This window comes from Mustela erminea, chromosome 8 (genome assembly GCF_009829155.1).
Source record: "Mustela erminea isolate mMusErm1 chromosome 8, mMusErm1.Pri, whole genome shotgun sequence".
NCBI lineage: Eukaryota > Metazoa > Chordata > Mammalia > Carnivora > Mustelidae > Mustela > Mustela erminea.
The window spans coordinates 29,088,825-29,107,802 of NC_045621.1; the positions used below are offsets into that span (position 1 = coordinate 29,088,825).

At 60.0% G+C, this 18,978-nt stretch overlaps 1 protein-coding gene across 12 annotated transcripts in view; it reads left to right on the forward strand.

Moving 5' to 3' along the window:
* The window catches only part of SPEG (striated muscle enriched protein kinase), a 55,825-nt gene extending 38,357 nt beyond the window's left edge, over positions 1–17,468 (forward strand). For 10 of the 12 annotated variants that reach the window (XM_032354895.1, XM_032354897.1, XM_032354896.1 and 7 more), the window contains 23 exons: positions 694–806; positions 1,271–1,439; positions 1,668–1,764; positions 1,892–2,092; positions 3,362–3,419; positions 3,914–3,991; positions 4,099–4,277; positions 4,807–4,833; positions 5,519–5,671; positions 5,833–5,875; positions 6,923–6,991; positions 7,252–9,241; positions 9,538–9,669; positions 12,198–12,314; positions 12,467–12,634; positions 12,752–12,874; positions 13,029–13,196; positions 13,303–13,918; positions 14,370–14,609; positions 14,699–14,922; positions 15,678–15,753; positions 15,935–16,084; positions 16,421–17,468. In XM_032354895.1, coding sequence (XP_032210786.1) covers positions 694–806; positions 1,271–1,439; positions 1,668–1,764; positions 1,892–2,092; positions 3,362–3,419; positions 3,914–3,991; positions 4,099–4,277; positions 4,807–4,833; positions 5,519–5,671; positions 5,833–5,875; positions 6,923–6,991; positions 7,252–9,241; positions 9,538–9,669; positions 12,198–12,314; positions 12,467–12,634; positions 12,752–12,874; positions 13,029–13,196; positions 13,303–13,918; positions 14,370–14,609; positions 14,699–14,922; positions 15,678–15,753; positions 15,935–16,084; positions 16,421–16,613 — 5,384 coding nt within the window. In that variant the 3' untranslated portion in view covers positions 16,614–17,468. The other 2 variants (XM_032354898.1, XM_032354907.1) reach the window with 2 other exon arrangements.
* Positions 17,469–18,978: the final 1,510 nt, after the last annotated feature.

Genomic DNA, 18,978 nt, shown 5'->3' on the forward strand with positions numbered 1-18,978 from the left:
TTGGAATATGTATTTAATTCCATCCTGAGAATTAGAAGCCGCTTTGCCAGGAAATAACACGACCGCATGATATGCTTAAAGAATGAAATCACAGTCATGTGCGGGAGAGCTAAACTGAGAATCGGTACCTGTTTGTTGGTCTTGCCATCTCCCGGATGGTAAAAGCCCGCTTAAACATTTAAATAAGATTCAGAGAGAAAACCTCAAGGTAGAGGCAGTGCCACTTTTGATTTGAATTCAGGTGCACAGCCTGAGCTGCCTAAAGCCAGAGACAGGGCCATGCAGAAGGGCGATCACCCACAGGGGGCAGCATCGAGCCACTCCACACCAGCCCATTAATGCAGCGAGGGAAGAGGCTCAGGGTTGCCCAATCCTGATTTTTCCAGAGAGGCAGGAAATCCAGATTTCTTTTGTGTGTAAAAATCTAGTTTCAAAGCTGGCAGATGAACACGGAGGGTCCAACAAAGCAAGGCTGCACGCCATGGCTTCGGTCTTTTGAGATTTGGAGAACATCATGTGTGGATGTACGGGGGCCGGGGGGTTGGGTAGTTCTTGGGACTCAGTGGGGGTGGGGTGCTGGCTGGTGTTCTGCCTGGGCCCGTTGCTGAGGGAGGACTTGGAGAGGGACTTGAGAAGACAGAACCTCATGATCCCAGTGTTGTTGCCACCCCTCCCCTGGGCTGTGTGTTTCAGAGGCCCCTCGGTTTGAGTCCATCATGGAGGACGTGGAGGTGGATGCTGGGGAGACCGCTCGCTTCGCTGTGGTGGTGGAGGGGAAGCCATTGCCAGACATCATGTGGTACAAGGTCAGAGGGTGGCGGGGGGGGGGGGTCCTAGCATGGGGCCAGCTGGGAGCCTGCAGGTCAGGGAGGACAGATTTCTGCACAGGAGGAGTCTTGGCCACCTTAGGAGGAGGGGAACCTGGACAGAGAAGAACCGAGGTGTTGTCAGAGGTGTGGCTAGGAGAAGAGAGTGGGACCCAGAGTTCCATGTGATGCTGGTACATGTTTCAGGAACCAGGGGACTAACTGGGAGGCACAGGGCTATCAGTGGGAGATAAAAGTGGAGCTGTTTCAGGGTACTGAAGGGAGCAAGGCTCCCGGGGCTGTGAGCAAAGCCCTTGGGACAGAGATAATATTGGGGCTTCGGGGCCGAAGAGTTCCCGGGCCCGCGGTGGGGATGAGACTGGGTGTCAGGCATGGAGATGGAGGTGGATCAAGGGGGGCCGTAAAGCCAGGCCTGGACAGTAAAGCCTCGGCCGCCTCTGCAGGACGAGGGGCTGTTGACCGAGAGTAGCCACGTGAGCTTTGTGTACGAAGAGAACGAGTGTTCCCTGGTGGTGCTCAGCGCGGGGACCCAGGATGGAGGGGTGTACACCTGCACCGCCCGGAACCCCGCCGGGGAGGTCTCCTGCAAAGCCGAGCTGGCTGTGCGTTCAGGTGCGCATGCAAGGGGAGGAGGGCAAAACGCTTACTCTCAGGGAAGGCGATGTGAGCCCTGGGCCAGGAGCCACTCGCCAGACCCTTCGCCCCTCCACCACCCCTCTCTTCCAGCCCTGGCACCCCACCCCAGGCTGACATTCTTGCTCTTGTTTTGTCTCCTCCATCCGCCCTGCCTGGCCCTGTCTCTGCCCTCATCCCTCTGTTGCCTGCCCCACCTAACACCAGTTCAGACAGCCATGGAGGTAGAGGGGGCCGGGGAAGCCGAGGAACAGCGAGGAAGGAGACTCAGCGACTTCTACGACATCCATCAAGAGATTGGCAGGTGTGGGGCTCGGAGGGGGCGCGGTGCCTGGGAGCCAAAGGGGGCCTGGTTCTGAGGCTCTCAGGCCATGGAGTGCTGGGGTGGGGGGTGTGCCGTGAGCCCCTCACCTCCCTGTGTCATCGCCCAGGGGTGCCTTCTCCTACCTGCGGCGCGTGGTGGAGCGAAGCTCCGGCCTGGAGTTTGCGGCCAAGTTCATCCCCAGCCAGGCCAAGCCAAAGGCATCAGCGTGGCGGGAGGCCCGGCTGCTGGCCCGGCTCCAGCATGACTGCGTCCTCTACTTCCATGAGGCCTTTGAGAGGCGTCGGGGACTGGTCATCGTCACCGAGCTGTATCCTGAGATAGGCCGGGTCGGGAGGGGACATGTGTCCAATCAGCAACACGTTTTACACTTTACAAAGAGGCCCCATTGACAGGCTGCACCGGCCCCCTTTTGGGAAATGTTCCCATGGACGGCTGGGAGTTCTGAAGGCATCTTGTGAGGACTTTACAGAGCAGATTCTGGAGACTTCTGCAAAAACCAGCCGTTTTTAGCCCCTGTCCCTCCACTGCCTTTTCTTAGCTTAAACTTACACAGCACTCAGTGTATGCCTGGCAGCCGCTAAGAGTTCAACAGCTATTAACCTACTTAATCCTCCTGTGTGATCTCGTGCAATCTTTTTATGCCCATTTTCTTCAGAATTTTTTAAATTTATTTTAGGGAGACGGGGGGAGGGGCAGAGGGAGAGGGAGAGACTCCCAGCCAGACTCTGTGCTGAACGTGGAACCTGACACAGGGCTCAATCCCACAACCCTGAGATGGTGATTAGAACCGAAACCAAGAGTCAGACACTCAACCGACTAAGCCACCCAGGCGCCTCCATTTTATCCCCATTTTATAACTGATAAAACTGAGGTATAGAGAGGTTAAGTGACTCATCCAAGGTCACCCCGCTAACAAAAGGCATGTGCACGAAATGCAGGACAGTCTATCCAAACATTCAGAGTGACTCCGTTTCAGATGGGCCTCGGCACCAGCTGAACTGGGGAGGTGGTTTGCACGAAGAATGGATTTTAGACTCTCATGAGACCTTGGGTTCAACAGAGCCACACTGTGCGTAGCATGCTGGGTGGTCCGCTTGTCCCTCCCATTAGCAGGGTGACCATATCCATCATCCCCGCCTCCCAGTCGGCACTGTTAGAACCCAGACCTCAGCCACATGCCCCTCTTACCTGTCATGGGTTTCTGGGTCATTCTCAAATATAGGCAGGAAGGTCCATCCACAGTCAACAAAATTCTGCTCTAACTTGATCTTTTTAAATATTTAACAGGGTCACTGAGAGATGTCATCCCCATTTTACACCTGAGGGAACCTAGGCTCAGAGAGGTTGGGTGACTGGCCTGAGATCCTGCAGCAAATGAGAGATCGAGCAGGATGGTCCCATCTGTGCACCCATATGACAGTGGGGGGTGGTGCTGGAGACACAGTGGTGGGCTGGTGTTAGCTGTGCTTTAAGGGGAAGGAGAAATATGCAGAGCTGGGATCTGCCTTGAGCTCTAGGGATGGAGGGATGGCCCAGAAATCGGCACTGTCACTCTTCTCCTTGATCGGGGATGCAGATGCACAGAGGAGCTGTTGGAGCGAATGGCCAGGAAACCCACCGTGTGTGAGTCTGAGGTGAGGGCAGTGGGTGGTAGGGGTTGGGTTGGGCACTGGTGTTTACCCACCTGAGCTCTAAGAACTGAGGGGCGGGTCCTGGGCCTGCCATCTATGCCGTGAATAGGTCAGGGGTGGTGGTGACACCTACCTCTCTTGGTTCCCAGTCTCCTCAAATAAGCATTCCCCAGACATTTCTCTCCAAAAGAGCCCCATCTAGACTCTATTCAGTCTCACTGCTGTCCTGCCCTGTAGGGCAGTATAAATTGTATACTGCACAGTTCTATTTATTATAATATAGATGGTTCCCTCCTATAATTGTGCTGTGCACAACCTGTGCAGCTGTACTTGGAAGCCCTAGATCTCAGAAATCCCAAATCTATGTTTCAACCACCTTATCAGCCATCTGAAGACCACTTCTCAGGCATAGCCTGACTTCTTGCCACGGCTCTGGCAGTGATCAAACATAATCTCCCACCCTTTCCCCACGGACGTTGGGCCTCCCGTATCCACAGATCCGGGCGTACATGCAGCAAGTGCTGGAGGGAATATGCTACCTGCACCAGAACCATGTGCTGCACTTGGATATCAAGGTGAGGTGCAGGTGGGGAGTGGGGAGCAGGCAGCCCCTGGGGAAGGCAGGCGGTGGGGCATCCTTCCCGCTTCACTTAGCTCCCATGATTTCCCTGCTGTTCTGCAGCCGGAGAACCTGATGGTGTGGGATGGTGCAGAGGGCGAAGAACAGGTGAGGATCTGTGACTTTGGGAATGCCCAGGAACTGACTCCAGGAGAGCCCCAGTACTGCCAGTACGGCACACCTGAGTTCGTGGCCCCCGAAATCGTCAATCAGACCCCTGTGTCTGGAGTCACCGACATCTGGTAATAAGGCTGGCCCACAGAGCTGAAGGGGTGGCCTGGGCCCGCTTCCCTCCGTGTCATGCTGGGTGGGGACTTGCGTGCTGGCAGAGAGAAAGTTCACCAAGCCCAGCTTCCTTCTCTGAAGTAGGTTGGTGGCATAGCTCACGGGGACCTCTTGCCCATGTTACTACCTGCCCCTCACCAGAATAGACCCAGTCACTCGAGGTCTTAGCCCTGTCCAGCCTCAGCTCCTGATCACCCCTAGGTGTGGAACCTTCTCTGTAGCCACCTGGCCTCCCCGCAGTGAGGCACACACAGCCCCTTGGTTCCCAGACTCCTCTGGGCTTCCTGGGCTGGCCCTGCCATGACCCTGACTCTTCCAGAGAAGTTGGGACCTCTTGGTTGAGAGTCCTCCCTGGAGGAGGCATCCTTGTGCCCATCTGACCCAGTGAGGCCCCTCCTCACTAGACTGGTGGTAGCGGAAAACGATGGCCTTCTCGTGGGAGGTCGGCTGTCCACTCACCCATCTATTACTCTCCTTTCCTCACAGGCCTGTGGGCGTTGTTGCCTTCCTCTGGTAAGGACCCCTCTGCACTCAGGATCCCGGTTTTCAATGAGCGCCTAGCAGGCCGACCCCTAACATTTCCAGAGCCTGGGACAGGAGAGCAATTTGGGGCCTGCAGCCCACCGCTTCTCCTCCAGACCCCTGCCCCTTGCTGCACTGCAGGAGGCCTCATGCGTGAAGGAGGGGGGTGCCCTAGCCTACGAGCCTAAGCTCTCTCTGTCACTGTGCTCATCCGTATAGGGCGGGCACACTGGCAGCCTCCTTCAGAGGCTGGACAGAGAGAGGCCAGTACTGGCTTCGTGCCATCTAGGCAGCAGACTGTGAGGCCCTGAGTGTTCAGAACAGCCCCTGGAAGGGGGAGGCTCAAGTTCAGGGTCGCTTATCCCCTCGGCACAGACTCCTCACCTCAGGGACAGGCCATGCCTAGAGGGACACAACAGGTCCTCCAAAGCATGGGCCCAGGACAGGGAGCTGGGTGCCCAGTTCTCAAGGCAGGACTCACCTACTGGGGGCTCGGGGTGGGGCAGGACAGGCAAGAGTCTGAAAGACTACCTTCTGCTTGGATCCCCCGGCCTCTACCTTCTCCATAGCCCCGGGGGGCCTGACCCTGTCCCTAGACACTGGCATCCCTCAGAAGCCCCTGCCTCAGCTCCAGGGCCCTGTCCCTCTCTCACACGAGTCCCCTCTTCCTCTGCAGTCTGACGGGAATCTCCCCCTTTGTTGGGGAAAATGATCGGACAACATTGATGAACATTCGGAACTACAACGTGGCCTTCGAGGAGACCACATTTCTGAGCCTGAGCAGGGAGGCCCGGGGCTTCCTCATCAAAGTGCTGGTGCAGGACCGGCTGTGAGTGCAGGGCCCTGAGGAGCCCCCAGCCTGCAGAGTCCCTTTGTGCCAGCCCCCACTCCTGCCCCAGCCTCTGTCCTTAAGCATTCAGTCTCCCAACTCCTTACAGGCCCTGTGTTCCCATTTATTGGTTGGCTCACTTAACCTGCATTCCTTTACAGGAGGCCTACCGCCGAGGAGACCCTAGAACATCCTTGGTTCAAAGTGAGTCTAGTCTTGCAAGGCAATGGTACAAGAGGTGGGAGGAGGGGGAGCATTGTTAACAGCTACATTTATTGAGCACCTACTGTGTGCAGTAGTCATTATAGGCAGTTTATATACACATGGTCTGTTAGTCTCTCAACAACTCCATGAAGGAAGACATTATTACTTCTCTTTTGCTGCTAAGGAAACTAAGGCTCAAGCTGGGATATCATGGCCTCCAAGGCACAGGCCTGGGCACCCTTCATCTTGGGGCTTCATCAGCAGGCTCTTCCCTGCCTCTTGAGACCAGCCCTGGTCCTCCTCTCTCCTGCGCGTCCCCCTCTGTCCCGCCCTGCAGTTCGTGGGTGGCCTGGCTGGCTTGGCCTGGTGATTTTGAGCTCTGTGCAGCCAGAATGCTCACTCATTCATCTTCAAACCCCAGCAGTGCAGGGGACAATGCCAGGCAGAGGGGTGGGGTTCAGCAAATGACCCAGAAAGAGTGTCTGAATAAATCATCCATTGAGTGTTCTGCTGGGTCAACTGAAGGTTGAGGTCATTCTGGTATCTGTCCTTAGGAGTAGGAGCCTGGGCTCTCAGATCATAAATGAGCTCTGAAAAGGACAGCCTGGGTGGGTGGCTGAGGGAAGCATCTGTGTTGGTCTGGCCCACCAACGCTCCAGATGTCTGGGATGTTGGATCTCCACAGGGACAGATGGTGAGCTGGGGAGCAGAGCCCACACCAGGGGCCAGAGCCCCAGCTCCTGAGGGCAGCCAGTGAACAGGACAGGGCCATGAGCCCTGATGTAAGCCCCAAAGCCCAGCCCGAGAACCACTGAGGTTCTGCCGCTCCAGTTAGGCTCAGGGATTTTGTCCCTACATAGGCCCCTTGACTGTGGGAGTTGTCAAGGGGCAAGTGACAGATCTGAGGGGGAAGGGACCCCCAGGATCCCAGACTCAAGGCTGCTCAGTCCACTGTCCCCTCCTGTGGACTTTGTCTCTCCACTGCCAAACTCTGAGGGTCTAGTTGATGGGGGACTTTGACTCAGGCCCTCTTTCCTGGGTTTGCAGACACAGGCCAAGGGCGCAGAGGTGAGCACGGATCACCTGAAGCTGTTCCTTTCCCGACGGAGGTGGCAGGTGAGTGTCCCTGGGTCCTGCTTCTGGGCCTCCCTCGTTCTCCCTCCGCACTTGTTCCCTCTATCTGCCGTTTTCCTATCATGTGCCTCACTTTCTGCTCAGCTGTCTTCATCCAGTTTTTATTGTCTCAGTCCCCAGCTTCACCTCTGTTCCCTGACCCTCCGCCTCTCTCCCTGGCTCCTGGGGCTGAGGTGGGCTCGCGTGGGCCAGGCTGGCACCAGGGGCCCCTTTCGGGTCTGACCCCAGGACCCTGTCTCCAGCGCTCCCAGATCAGCTACAAGTGCCACCTGGTGTTGTGCCCCATCCCGGAGCTGCTGCGGGCACCCCCAGAGCGGGTGTGGGTAGCTGTACCCAGAAGACCACCTCCCAGCGGGGGGCTCTCCTCCTCCTCTGACTCTGAAGAGGAAGAGCTGGAGGAGCTGCCCTCGGTGCCCCGACCGCTGCAGCCTGAGTTCTCGGGCTCCCGGGTGTCCCTCACCGACATTCCCACGGAAGATGAGGCCCTGGGGACCCCTGAGGCTGGGGCTGCCACCCCTATGGACTGGCAGGAGCAGGGACGGGCCCCCTCTCAGGACCAGGAGGCCCCCAGCCCTGAGGCTCTCCCCTCCCCAGGCCAGGAGCCCCAAGCTGGGTCCAGCCCCCAGCGGAGGGAGCTCCGGCGGGGCAGCTCTGCTGAGAGCGCCCTGCCCCGGGCCGGGCCGCGGGAGCCGGGCCGGGGCCTGCACAAGGCAGCCTCTGTGGAGCTGCCGCAGCGCCGAAGCCCCAGCCCGGGGGCCACCCGCCTGACCCGGGGTGGCCTGGGAGAGGGCGAGTACGCCCAGAGGCTGCAGGCCCTGCGCCAGCGGCTGTTGCGGGGCGGCCCCGAGGATGGTAAGGTCAGTGGCCTCAGGGGCCCTCTGTTAGAGAGCCTGGGGGGCCGCACCCGGGATCCCCGCCTAGCCCGGGCTGCGTCTAGTGAGGCCGCACCGCGCCACCAGCCTCCGCCTGAGACATGGGGCCTGCAGAAGAGCAGCAGCTTCTCACAGGGGGAGGCAGAGCCCCGGGGCCGGCACCGCCGTGCTGGGGCGCCCCTTGAGATCCCCGTGGCCAGGCTTGGGGCCCGAAGGCTCCAGGAGTCTCCTTCCTTGTCTGCCCTCAGCGAGGCCCAGCCACCTAGCCCTGCGAGGCCCAGTGCCTCCAAATCCAGCGCCCCTAAATCCAGTGTTCCCAAGTCTTTGAAGCCTCCTGCCACCACACCCAGTGATGCTCCACAACCCTTGGCGCCCCAGCCTGCCCAAGAGAAGAGCCCAAAGCCCAAGCTAGAGCCAGTCCCAGCCCCCAAGCGTACACAGCCCCCAGCGGCTCCGCAAAGCCCAGTGCCCCCTCTCACACCCTATGCCCAGATTATGCAGTCGCTCCAGCTCTCAGGCCACACGCAAGGCTCCCTGCAGGGCCCTGGGGCGCCTCCCTCCGAGCCCAGACCCCACCCGGCTGTGTTTGCCCGGGTGGCCTCCCCAGCTCCAGGAGCCTCTGAGAAGCCCGTGCCTACAGCTGGGGCGCACCCGGTGCTGGCGGAGAAAGCTCGGGTCCCCACCGTGCCCCGCAGGCCAGGTAGCAGTCTCAGTAGCAGCATCGAGAACCTGGAGTCGGAGGCCGTGTTTGAGGCCAAGTTCAAGCGCAGCCGAGAGTCGCCCCTATCAAGGGGGCTGCGACTGCTGAGCCGCTCGCGCTCGGAGGAGCGCGGCCCCTTCCGCGGGGCTCAGGAGGAGGACGGCATGTACCGGCCCAGCCCAGCGGGGACGCCCCTCGAGCTGGTCCGACGGCCCGAGCGCTCCCACTCCGTGCAAGACCTCAGGGCGGTCGGGGAGCCAGGCCTCGTCCGCCGCCTCTCGCTGTCGTTGTCCCAGCGTCTGCGGCGGACCCCGCCGGCCCAGCGCCACCCCGCCTGGGAGGCCCGCGGCGGGGACGGGGAGAGCTCGGAGGGCGGCAGCTCGGCACGGGGCTCACCGGTGCTGGCGGTGCGCAGGAGGCTGAGCTCCACGCTGGAGCGGCTGTCCAGCCGGCTGCAGCGCAGCGGCAGCAGCGAGGACTCGGGGGGCGCGTCGGGCCGCAGCACCCCGCTCTTTGGCCGGCTGCGCAGGGCCACATCGGAGGGCGAGAGTCTGCGGCGCCTCGGCGTGCCGCACAACCAGCTGGCGGCCCAGGCCGGCGCCAGCACGCCTTCCGCCGAGTCCCTGGGCTCCGAAGCCAGCGGCACGTCGGGCTCCTCAGGTGAGGGAGCGGGGCCAAGGGGCGTGGCGGGTGACTGCAACACACGGGTGTCTAGGCCGAGCGTATGGAGCGGGGATGCAGGCGCGGAGTGCGGAGGAGCTTGGAGTGCTGGGGCGGGGCTCTGGGAGAAAGAGCTGGACGCCGTAAGGATGGACTTGGCGGAGGTGGGCGGGGAGGGGTGTGTGGTGTGGTGTGTGTGGTTACAGGTTCGTGGCTTCCCTGGGCCCAGGGCCGCTGGGAGGCGGGAGCTTTCAGGGACTGGCTGGGCCAGTGCTTCTGGGTCTGGATCTTCACAGGTCCTCGGGAAGGCCGAAGCCGGCGGCGCTGGGGCCTCTCCCGGCTACGAAAGGAAAAGGGCTATTCACAGCCAAACCTCTCTGCCAGTGCTCAGGAAGATTTGGGTCACCAGTATGTGCGCAGTGAATCAGGTAGGCCTGCTGGGTGAGTAGCTGCCTCCCTGCCCCAGGGTCAGTGACTGCTGGTTGGAGCCCCCATTGAAGAGCCCTGGCGGTAGCGGAAGGGACCAGAGATCAGGAAAACAGCAATAATAACAGAATTAACTAATTCCACGAATGAGAAATGCTGATCCTAGTAAGCGTTTCTCCTTACCACGCTCACTGTTTCCTGGTGAGGAAGCAGCCTGAGTCTCGTTAGGAGCTCGGCCAAGTCACCGAGCTGGTATAGTACGCGGCAGCAGCCAGGGGCCTGGGCTTTGTGGTCCCCTGCAGCCAGACCCCAGAGGTGGCTTTGGGACGCCAGACTTACACCTTCCTTTGGCTAGCCTCCTCCCTCCTGAGAGACCCTCAGAGGCTGTAACAGGGCGGAGTTCTGAAAGGAGCACAGGCTAGGGTGCCCCTGCCCCCACAGCCCCGCCCCACACGCGGGTATGCTGGAATGGGCACCCAAAGACACTCTTTCTCTCCCAGCCCAGAGGCCCGCAATCTGGGTGGTGCCCCCAACTCTCCATTCCTCAATAGATCTGAACACCCTTGCTGTCCTTCCCCATCCTCCCTGCCCCCACAGGGGGTGGGGGGGCAAGCAGCCTTCAGGGCTCTTTGCTGAGGGGAGGAGGACTTGGGATAGGCGCTGCTCTGTTTCTCTGCACAAGTGTGCAGGGAGAGAGATATTCTCCACCTGGGGCCACCCCAGCCCCCTACTTGGGGAAGGATCGTTACTCAGGGAGCGCAGGCCCTCCAGGCCAGACTGTGCAGGATCTTTATCCATCTCCAGTTTCCTAATAGAACTCCCCAGCCCCGGTCCCACCGTGCCTCTGCTGAGATTGAGGTGACCATGTCCAGCTCTGGCCAGGGGAGCTTCGGTGTCTTCCCCAAAGCAGGTGGGGCTGTAGCAAGCAAGGAGGGAGGAAGGAGGCCAGCCCGTGGAGGCAGGTGTGGAAAAGGCGAGAAAAGAAAAAGAGAAGCCAGCCCTGAGGCCTGGGGACAGCTGAGTCCTTCCCACTGGGGCTCCTCTCCCAGCTCCATTTTGCTTGTGCAGCTGATTTCCTGCCGAGGCAGTGTCCCCTTACCTTATCCTCTTCCCCTCCCTGCAGGAAGAAGGCTGTCCCTGTCCACTTTACCAACTAGGGCTGGCCTCTGGGGGAATAGGGCGGGACTGGCAGGGCTGAGCTGGGGTCACCTTTCACCTCTCCTCCCGGCCCGCCCCCTCTCCCCCTACCCAGTACCCTCGCTTGGTCAGGAGGCAGCCGTAGGTGAAAATATATTTACTTTGCGTCGTTGGACCCTTGGTGCGGGCCCCTCCTCGGGGAACACTGGGGTGGAGCACGAAACTGGGGGAGAGGTCATGCTGGCTCTCCTGATACTCACTCCAGCAGAGCATTTCTCCCCTGCCCAGCTTATCCCCACCTCCACTCCCTCCCAGTTCCTCAGACAGGCAGTAGCTGGGGCTCCCAGATGTGTGGACCCCTCAGCTCTCTCTGCCCCCCTTACCCCACGCCCCCAGTGGCTGGGACCAGATTGAGAGTTTTCTAAAGAGACTTCCCAGGGAGCAGGAAGGCAAATCCTCGAAACACCAAAGAGCCACCTGGCCTGCGGAAATGCAGGGAAGACCTTGGCCTGTCCACAGCCCAGCTGTGGTTGCATTCACCAGCCTGAGGCCGGCTTTGCTGGAAGAGCCTCTTTCTCTGGCGGGTCTGTCCCTAGCTCCTCTCCTGAGCACATCAGCGATAGAAGCTAACCCTTAGGAGCACCGGCCATATGTTAGACACACGCGAAGCCCCTCACATACCTCTCAGTCCTCACAGCAAGCCTAGAGCTTCGTGTTACGGTTTCCCTCCGTTTACAGAAAAAACATGGTCCAAGGTCGTTCAGGTGCTGTCTCTTGTCCCTGCAGAAGCTCTCACTACTTAGCTGACCTGAAGGAGTATGTATTTGGTCCAAGGCTGTGTCCCCAGACCCCAAAAGGGACGAGGGGTTGGGGAGACTGACACACTTCCAAGGTGTGCCCTGAATTTGCCTTGACTTTAGGTCTTTGGAGACGACACATTTTGATTGAATGTAACGTTCAATCCCAGGAGTCTCAGCTCAGGTCACTGACTCCTGCCACTTGCCCTGTGGTGCCTCAGGGGGAGTGGGTATTACAGAATCTTAATCAGCCTAGTGCTTCCATATTTGTTTTTATTTTACTTAACCCATGATTATAGAGCACTCACGTAGTGCCAGGCCCCACTCTGGGCGGTTCACATACCGCGGAGCTCCCAAGCATCCTCCAAGGTCAATGAAAGGAAAAGATAGTTCTGCACCCTGGAGAGTGATACTCACCCCAGAGAAAACTCTCGAAGGCACGGCATGGGGTTCTCCTTCCCACATCTGACTGGGAAGAGATACCCTTTCCCTCTGTTCCTGCTGGCAGCACCAGCACTCTCAGGCACCTGCCTCCCTCCGTGGCCAGCGAGCCGGGGTTCCCGCGGATCCATGGCTGTCTTTGTCTTCTCCCCCAGATTTCCCCCCAGTCTTCCACATCAAACTCAAGGACCAGGTGCTGCTGGAGGGAGAGGCAGCCACCCTGCTCTGCCTGCCCGCGGCCTGCCCTACCCCCCACATCTCCTGGATGAAAGGTGAGAACTCTTCTCCCCCAGAGAGGGGGTAGGCAAGTGGGCCCAAGGCCAAGGGATGCTTGAGGGAGGTGGAAACTGTGGGGGGAGAAGGAGCCTGGAGGACCATGTGTGCTATCACACTCAGCAGCCCCCTGTGCCCCTCCCGGCCCTAGACAAGCAGTCCCTGCAGTCCGAGCCGTCGGTGATCATCGTGTCCTGCAAAGACGGACGGCAGCTGCTGAGCATCCCCCGGGCGGGCAAGCGACACGCGGGGCTGTATGAGTGCTCAGCCACCAATGTCCTGGGCAGCATCACCAGCTCCTGCACTGTGGCTGTGGCCCGTGAGCCTGGGCTGGGAACTTGGGGCGGGGGGGGGCAGGGATGACACATGGTGGGTAGGGCTTGAAGGGCTCTAAGCTGAGTATAGAGGCTCACTGGGGCTCCCCTCCACTTGCCAGGCATCCCAGGAAAGTTAGCTCCTCCTGAGGTGCCCCAGACCTACCAGGACACGGCGTTGGTGCTCTGGAAGCCGGGAGACAGCCGGGCACCTTGCACGTACACGCTGGAGCGGCGGGTGGATGGTGAGGGACAGGGCAGGCGGGGGAGCGGGGGAGGAGGGGGCAGAAGATGCACAGGCCCAGGACATGATCACCCTCCCTGGGTTCCTCACGGATAGCCCTGGGAGCTTGGGTCTCCCCTTCTGTGGCCTCAGTCCCTCCTCCATGCTGCCCACAGGGGAGTCTGTCTGGCACCCTGTGAGCTCAGGCATCCCCGACTGTTACTACAACGTGACCCACCTGCCAGTCGGTGTGACCGTGAGATTCCGTGTGGCCTGCGCCAACCGGGCAGGGCAAGGGCCTTTTAGCAACCCTTCTGAGAAGGTCATCGTCAGGGGCACACAAGGTCAGTGGGATGAGGTACGGGGGTGGCCAGAGAACAGAGGGGCCGCTGAGCACCCCAGTTTCAGCCCGGGGGCATCAGGATGATGCTTTTCTTTGTCTTCACTTAGATTCCTCAGTTCTGCCATCTGCTGCTCACCAAGATGCCCCTGTTACCTCAGGGCCGGCCAGGGCCCCGCCTCCTCACTCTCCTACCTCACTGGCCCCACCCCTGACCCCCAGCCCAGCTCCCACTCCCCCAGCCCCTCAGCCAGCTGCTCCCGGCCCCTCACCTCCCCCAGCGCCCCCCAGCCAGGCCTTGTCCTCACTCAAGGCTGTGGGTCCACCACCCCAGACTCCCCCACGAAAGCACAGGGGCCTGCAGCCTGCCCAGCCAGCAGAGCCCACCCCACCCAGTGCCCAGGCCACCCCTGGTGAGCCCCAGTCTTCCGTCCCTGACACTGGGACCCCAACCCCAGCCTCTACCCTTCAGGGGGTGAAGCCAGGATCTTCCTCTACTCCCCTGTATATGGTAACCTCCTTTGTGTCTGCGCCCCCAGCCCCTGAGCCCCCAGCCCCCGAACCCCCTCCTGAGCCCACCAAGGTGACTGTACGAAGCCTCAGCCCGGCCCAGGAGGTGGCCAGCTCCCCTGTGGGTGGTCCCCACAGCTCTCCTGGGCCAGAGGGCACCACTCTTCGGCAGGGGCCCCCTCAGAAACCCTACACCTTCCTGGAGGAGAAAGCCAGGCAAGTGGGTCCAGGAAGGGAAGAAGGACCGAGGGGGCAGTGAGTGGGGTGCAGAGAGAAGACCAGACTGCCCTGGACTGGGCTGGGGAGGGGCTGGGGAGGGGCTGGTTTCTGGGTGCCTAGCACTACTGGGTTCAAATTTCCTTGGCTGGCCCCGTGCTGAGCTCTTTAACCATATGATGTCATTTACTCTTCACAACTCTGAGAGACAGAGAGATGGCACTATCATCACCCATTTCACAGACAGGAGAACTGAGGTTGGAAAGGTTATGGGATTTGCCCGAGGTACAGAGCCAGTGAGGGGCAGAGCTGAGCCACAGGCCCAGGTTCCTAGGATCTGGCTTCAGAGGACGCCCTCAAAACCACTGCATCCTTGCTCCCTGGGGCCCCTGCTCCCCCCAGCTCCTTTCCTCTGAGTGTGTGGTGTGTCCCCCCCACCTTATCCCGACAGGGGCCGCTTTGGTGTGGTGCGAGCGTGCCGGGAGAATGCCACCGGGCGGACGTTCGTGGCTAAGATCGTGCCCTATGCAGCCGAGGGCAAGCGGCGCGTCCTGCAAGAGTACGAAGTGCTGCGGACACTGCAGCATGAGCGGCTCATGGCCTTGCACGAGGCCTACATCACCCCGCGCTACCTCGTGCTCATCGCCGAGAGCTGCGGGAACCGCGAGCTCCTCTGCGGGCTCAGTGATCGGTACCTGGGGGACCTGGGCACTCTGGCGGGGGCGGGGGGGGGAGCTGAGCTGGGACGTCACCGGCTTCGCTTGGCTACCCCCCCACCAGGTTCCGGTACTCGGAAGACGACGTGGCCACCTATGTGGTGCAGCTGCTACAAGGGCTGGACTACCTCCATGGCCGCCATGTGCTGCACCTGGACATCAAGCCTGACAACCTGCTACTGGCCCCCGACAACGCCCTCAAGATCGTGGACTTCGGCAGCGCCCAGCCCTACAACCCCCAGGCCCTGCGGCCCCTCGGCCACCGCACGGGCACGCTGGAGTTCATGGGTGAGGGCGCCGCACAGGCCTGGGTCGGGGTGGGGGTGCGGCTGGGGCTCCCACTGGAGGGGCAGCCGCCGGGGCTCGCTCTGTTTCACTCCCTCACGTGGCCTTTAGTGAGTGCTTGCTGTATGCAAGCAGTGAATCATGGTAGCCCTGGATATTGGCATAACATTATCCCCATTTTGCAGACAAGAAAGAGGTATGGTGAGGTGCCCTATTTGTCCAATATCGGGTATGAATGCTAGAGCCAGGGTTTGATCAAACGGGACAGGATCCATTGTTAATATATATACATGAGGGAAACCAGCTACCACTTAGTTCATCAGCTGTGCTCCTCGGAGTTACTCTACAAGCCCCACTTCACAGATGAGGAAGTGGGAGAGCCAGACGGGCTTAGTACTTGCCAGCATCCCATAGCTAGAAGGGACAGGCCTGGGATTAGAGCCAGCCAGGCTGATTTCCACAGCGCCTCACCCTGCTGTTGGCTGTGTTCTTTGTGAATGGGTGTCCTACCTCAGAGGCGATCAGGGGGAGCTGGTGCCTGTGTAGTTCTGAGGACCCCACCATTCCATACCTGGGCTGATTCCTCAGATGGCCCCCACCTCCTCTGGGGGCCACCCCCACTCCCCTACTGCCTGCTAGATCTGTGGTCTTGTGACCTGGGCCTCATCCTGATCCTCAGGCCCCCAGGGGCCTCCCTCATCTCTCCCGCTCCCCTGCCATCGGGAAGCTGGTTCAGCTTGACCTCTGTTTCCTGTCAGCTCCTGAGATGGTGAAGGGAGAACCCATCGGCTCTGCCACAGACATCTGGGGAGCAGGGGTGCTCACCTACATCATGTGAGTGTACCCGGGCTGCACCTGCGCCTCTCCCTGCTCCCCACTCCTCCCGCCTCCCCCCCACATAGGTGCACGGCCCCGCCCAGATCATCGAGCCCCTCTGAGCCCCCACATTAATGTTCCCTGGGACGGTGAGCAGACCTTCAGTGCATACGTGTCAACGGAGCTATCTCCACGACAGGCTCAGTGGACGCTCCCCATTCTACGAGCCGGACCCCCAGGAAACAGAGACTAGGATTGTGGGGGGCCGCTTTGATGCCTTCCAGCTATACCCCAACACCTCCCAAAGCGCCACACTCTTCTTGAGAAAGGTCCTCTCAGTACACCCCTGGTGAGTAGGCCCCGTACTTGCCAAGCCCCTGGCACTCCCTGCACCCCCCAAGACTTCCCTGGCCAGGCCCTAGCCAAAGAGCCCCCCAGTTCCTCCCGGGCCACCATGAACATCCCACTCCACCGCTGCTACCACTAAATGGTGGTTCTACCTACCATTGATGCTTCTAAGCCCTGTGAGGTTGGGCAGAATCGCCTTCCCCATTCCAGAGATGGGGAAAGGGAACCCCAGAGTTGGCCAGGATCCCTCGCCCAGGGACGCGGCTCCGGGACCCGGACCTGGGTCTGTGGGAGGCAAGATCCTCGCGGGCTCACCATCCCTGGTGGGGCCTGGCAGGAGCCGGCCCTCCCTGCAGGACTGCTTGGCCCACCCGTGGCTGCAGGACGCCTACCTGATGAAGCTGCGCCGCCAGACTCTCACCTTCACCACCAACCGGCTCAAGGAATTCTTGGGCGAGCAGCGGCGCCGCCGGGCCGAGGCTGCCACCCGCCACAAGGTGCTGCTCCGCTCCTACCCAGGCAGCCCCTAGCGGCTCGGACCACAGCCCGGCCTCGGGCTTCCACTCGGGGTTCCGCTGAGGCCGCGGGACATTCCAGGGCCCATCCCGAGCCACACGGGGGGCTTCGGACACCACCAGCAGCAACATCCAGCCGGGCTATTACCTCACGGACCCGCAGGGACAGAGGCCCCAGGCTTTGCCGATGCCACCCAGGCCAGAGCCAGAGGGGGAGACCCGTGGGCCAGGCTGGGTGGGGATGGGGGCGCAGGAGCAGAGAAGCAGAAGGGGGGCAGGAAGGGAATGGGGAAGAGATCAGGAAAAGAAGCCAAGGGACAGGGAGAGGAGACTTGAGGAAGGTTCTGGGGGAGCACCAACTGGGAAAGGTGTGAGTAGTTGGGGAGGAGGAAAAGGAAGGAGCCCAGGGTGTCGGGGCCATGGGCTGGAAGTCAGTGGTGGTGAAGCAGCGACAGGACACAGAGACAGGGCTAAGGAGCAGGAGCCAGCATGTGAAGAAGGGCAGCAAAGTGGGGGAAGGAGAGGAGAGGACTCAGGTGGGGTGGGTGGATGGGCGAGCTGCCAGCATCCCCAGGAGAACCTGGAGGGCTGGGGGCTGGAGGTGGTGACTGCTGGAGCCAGCGCTCTCCTGTCCTCCTCCAGCCCAGTGGAGGCAGCTCTGAGCACTCCGTGCTGGCCCCAAGATGTCCCCACCACCCCTCTGTGGCCTTCGCCCTTCTTCCCGTTCATATTTATTTATTTATTGACTTTTATGAAATTTCCCTTCCATCCAATTCCTATTGCCCGTGTTGTCCTGACCACCCCCACCCCACCCCAGCCATCCAGCTGTCTGTCTGTCTGTCACAAGGAAAATAAAAACGGCAAGCTGCAGGACCTATGTGTGGTCTCTGAGGAGGGATGGCTGGGGGTACTGGGACAGGGGCATTTCGGCCTTCTTTGGACCAGGGAGAGCTGAGCTATAACAGCTAACACCTTCAGACTGTGGCTCCTGACCCTGAGCCTCCGGGGCCCCACGTCTCCCTTATTCTTAGAGGGAGGAGGGACTTCTGACTCTACTGAAGTTTCTGGAGTCCCAGCAGGACTCCACCACTACCATCTAACCAGACTCTGGTGGTCCCCTCCCTCCTTATGCATCTTCTGTCATTGCAACTTGGAGGATGCTAGGCTCTGCAAGGCACCAGCCCACACCCCAAGGCTGGCACTGCCTCCTTCACTCTGCCCAGGAGACAAGCCAGCACGGAAGGGGTTTCGTCATGATGACTGGCGAGATTGTGATGACGGTGTGAAGGGCCACAGAAGAAACCAGAACAGCCTCTCATGCATGCTTTTGTGTTAGGGCACACGGGCCACCAGCTGCATGACGCTCTCTCTGGTCGGTGAGTCTGCTGAGGTGGGGCCACAGACAAGCATCTTCCTAGAGCCACGGGACACATCAACCTGGACATTCCTGTCCCTATGGCCTGCTAGGAGTCTGATGGGTGCTGAGTGTCCTTGGCTCCAGCTGCTCCCCTGCAGAACCACAGCATGCTCACGGGGTCCTACAACTGAGATGCCCTGAGTAGAGGTGGAGGGGAGGTTGGAGCCTTGTGTCCAGGGGGACGCTGTTTCCCACATCTCCCCAGCTTGGAAACTCTGTTCTTGGCAAAGTGGAAGGAATAAATTCTCCTCCTACCATGAGCCAAGAGGGCTAGCGATGGTGTGTTGCTGATTGAGTTTGAGGGCCCCTTGGCTGTGGCCCAAACAACCTTTTGCCCATCCTTGCCCAGCCTGGCCTCTTTGGCGTCTCAGGACCCCGGGGAAGAGGCAAGCCCCATCATCATAAAATAACAGGATGTTCAAGTCAGCTGGAAGGGACTAGAGAGGGGTCTTGCCCACCTGTCATTTTAGCGATGAAGATACACAGTTTACCTGTGAGAATCTTTAATCCCCTACTCACCACAAGTGTTTTCATATAAAGATGAGGTGCCCGAACTCATATCTTGATAAATGGTAAAATTCCTCTCCCATCCCCATTCTGATCTTGAGCTCCTTTCCCATCTCCATTGAAAATGGCATGTGAACTGCTTGTTCCAAACCCGGAGGAGCAAAGGTAATTTATGTCAGCAGAGCTGTGTCAGAATTCCTCTGATCAAAAGGTGACAGCACTCCCCACCTGGGCGGGCAGTTACAATGTATGGAAGCAATGCTCTATCTGGTGTCCTGGGTTGGGTAGCCTGGGCTCCAGGCAAGTCCCAGAGGGGTGAACTGAACCCCTTTTCTTAGGCTGCCTGATGCTTCTGTGCATGCTTTTTGGGGCTTGGGCAAATCTCGAACTCGGGAGTCATTATTAATGCCGGTCTCCAGCAACAGTCCAGACCCAGCCCAGTCAGACGTATCATGT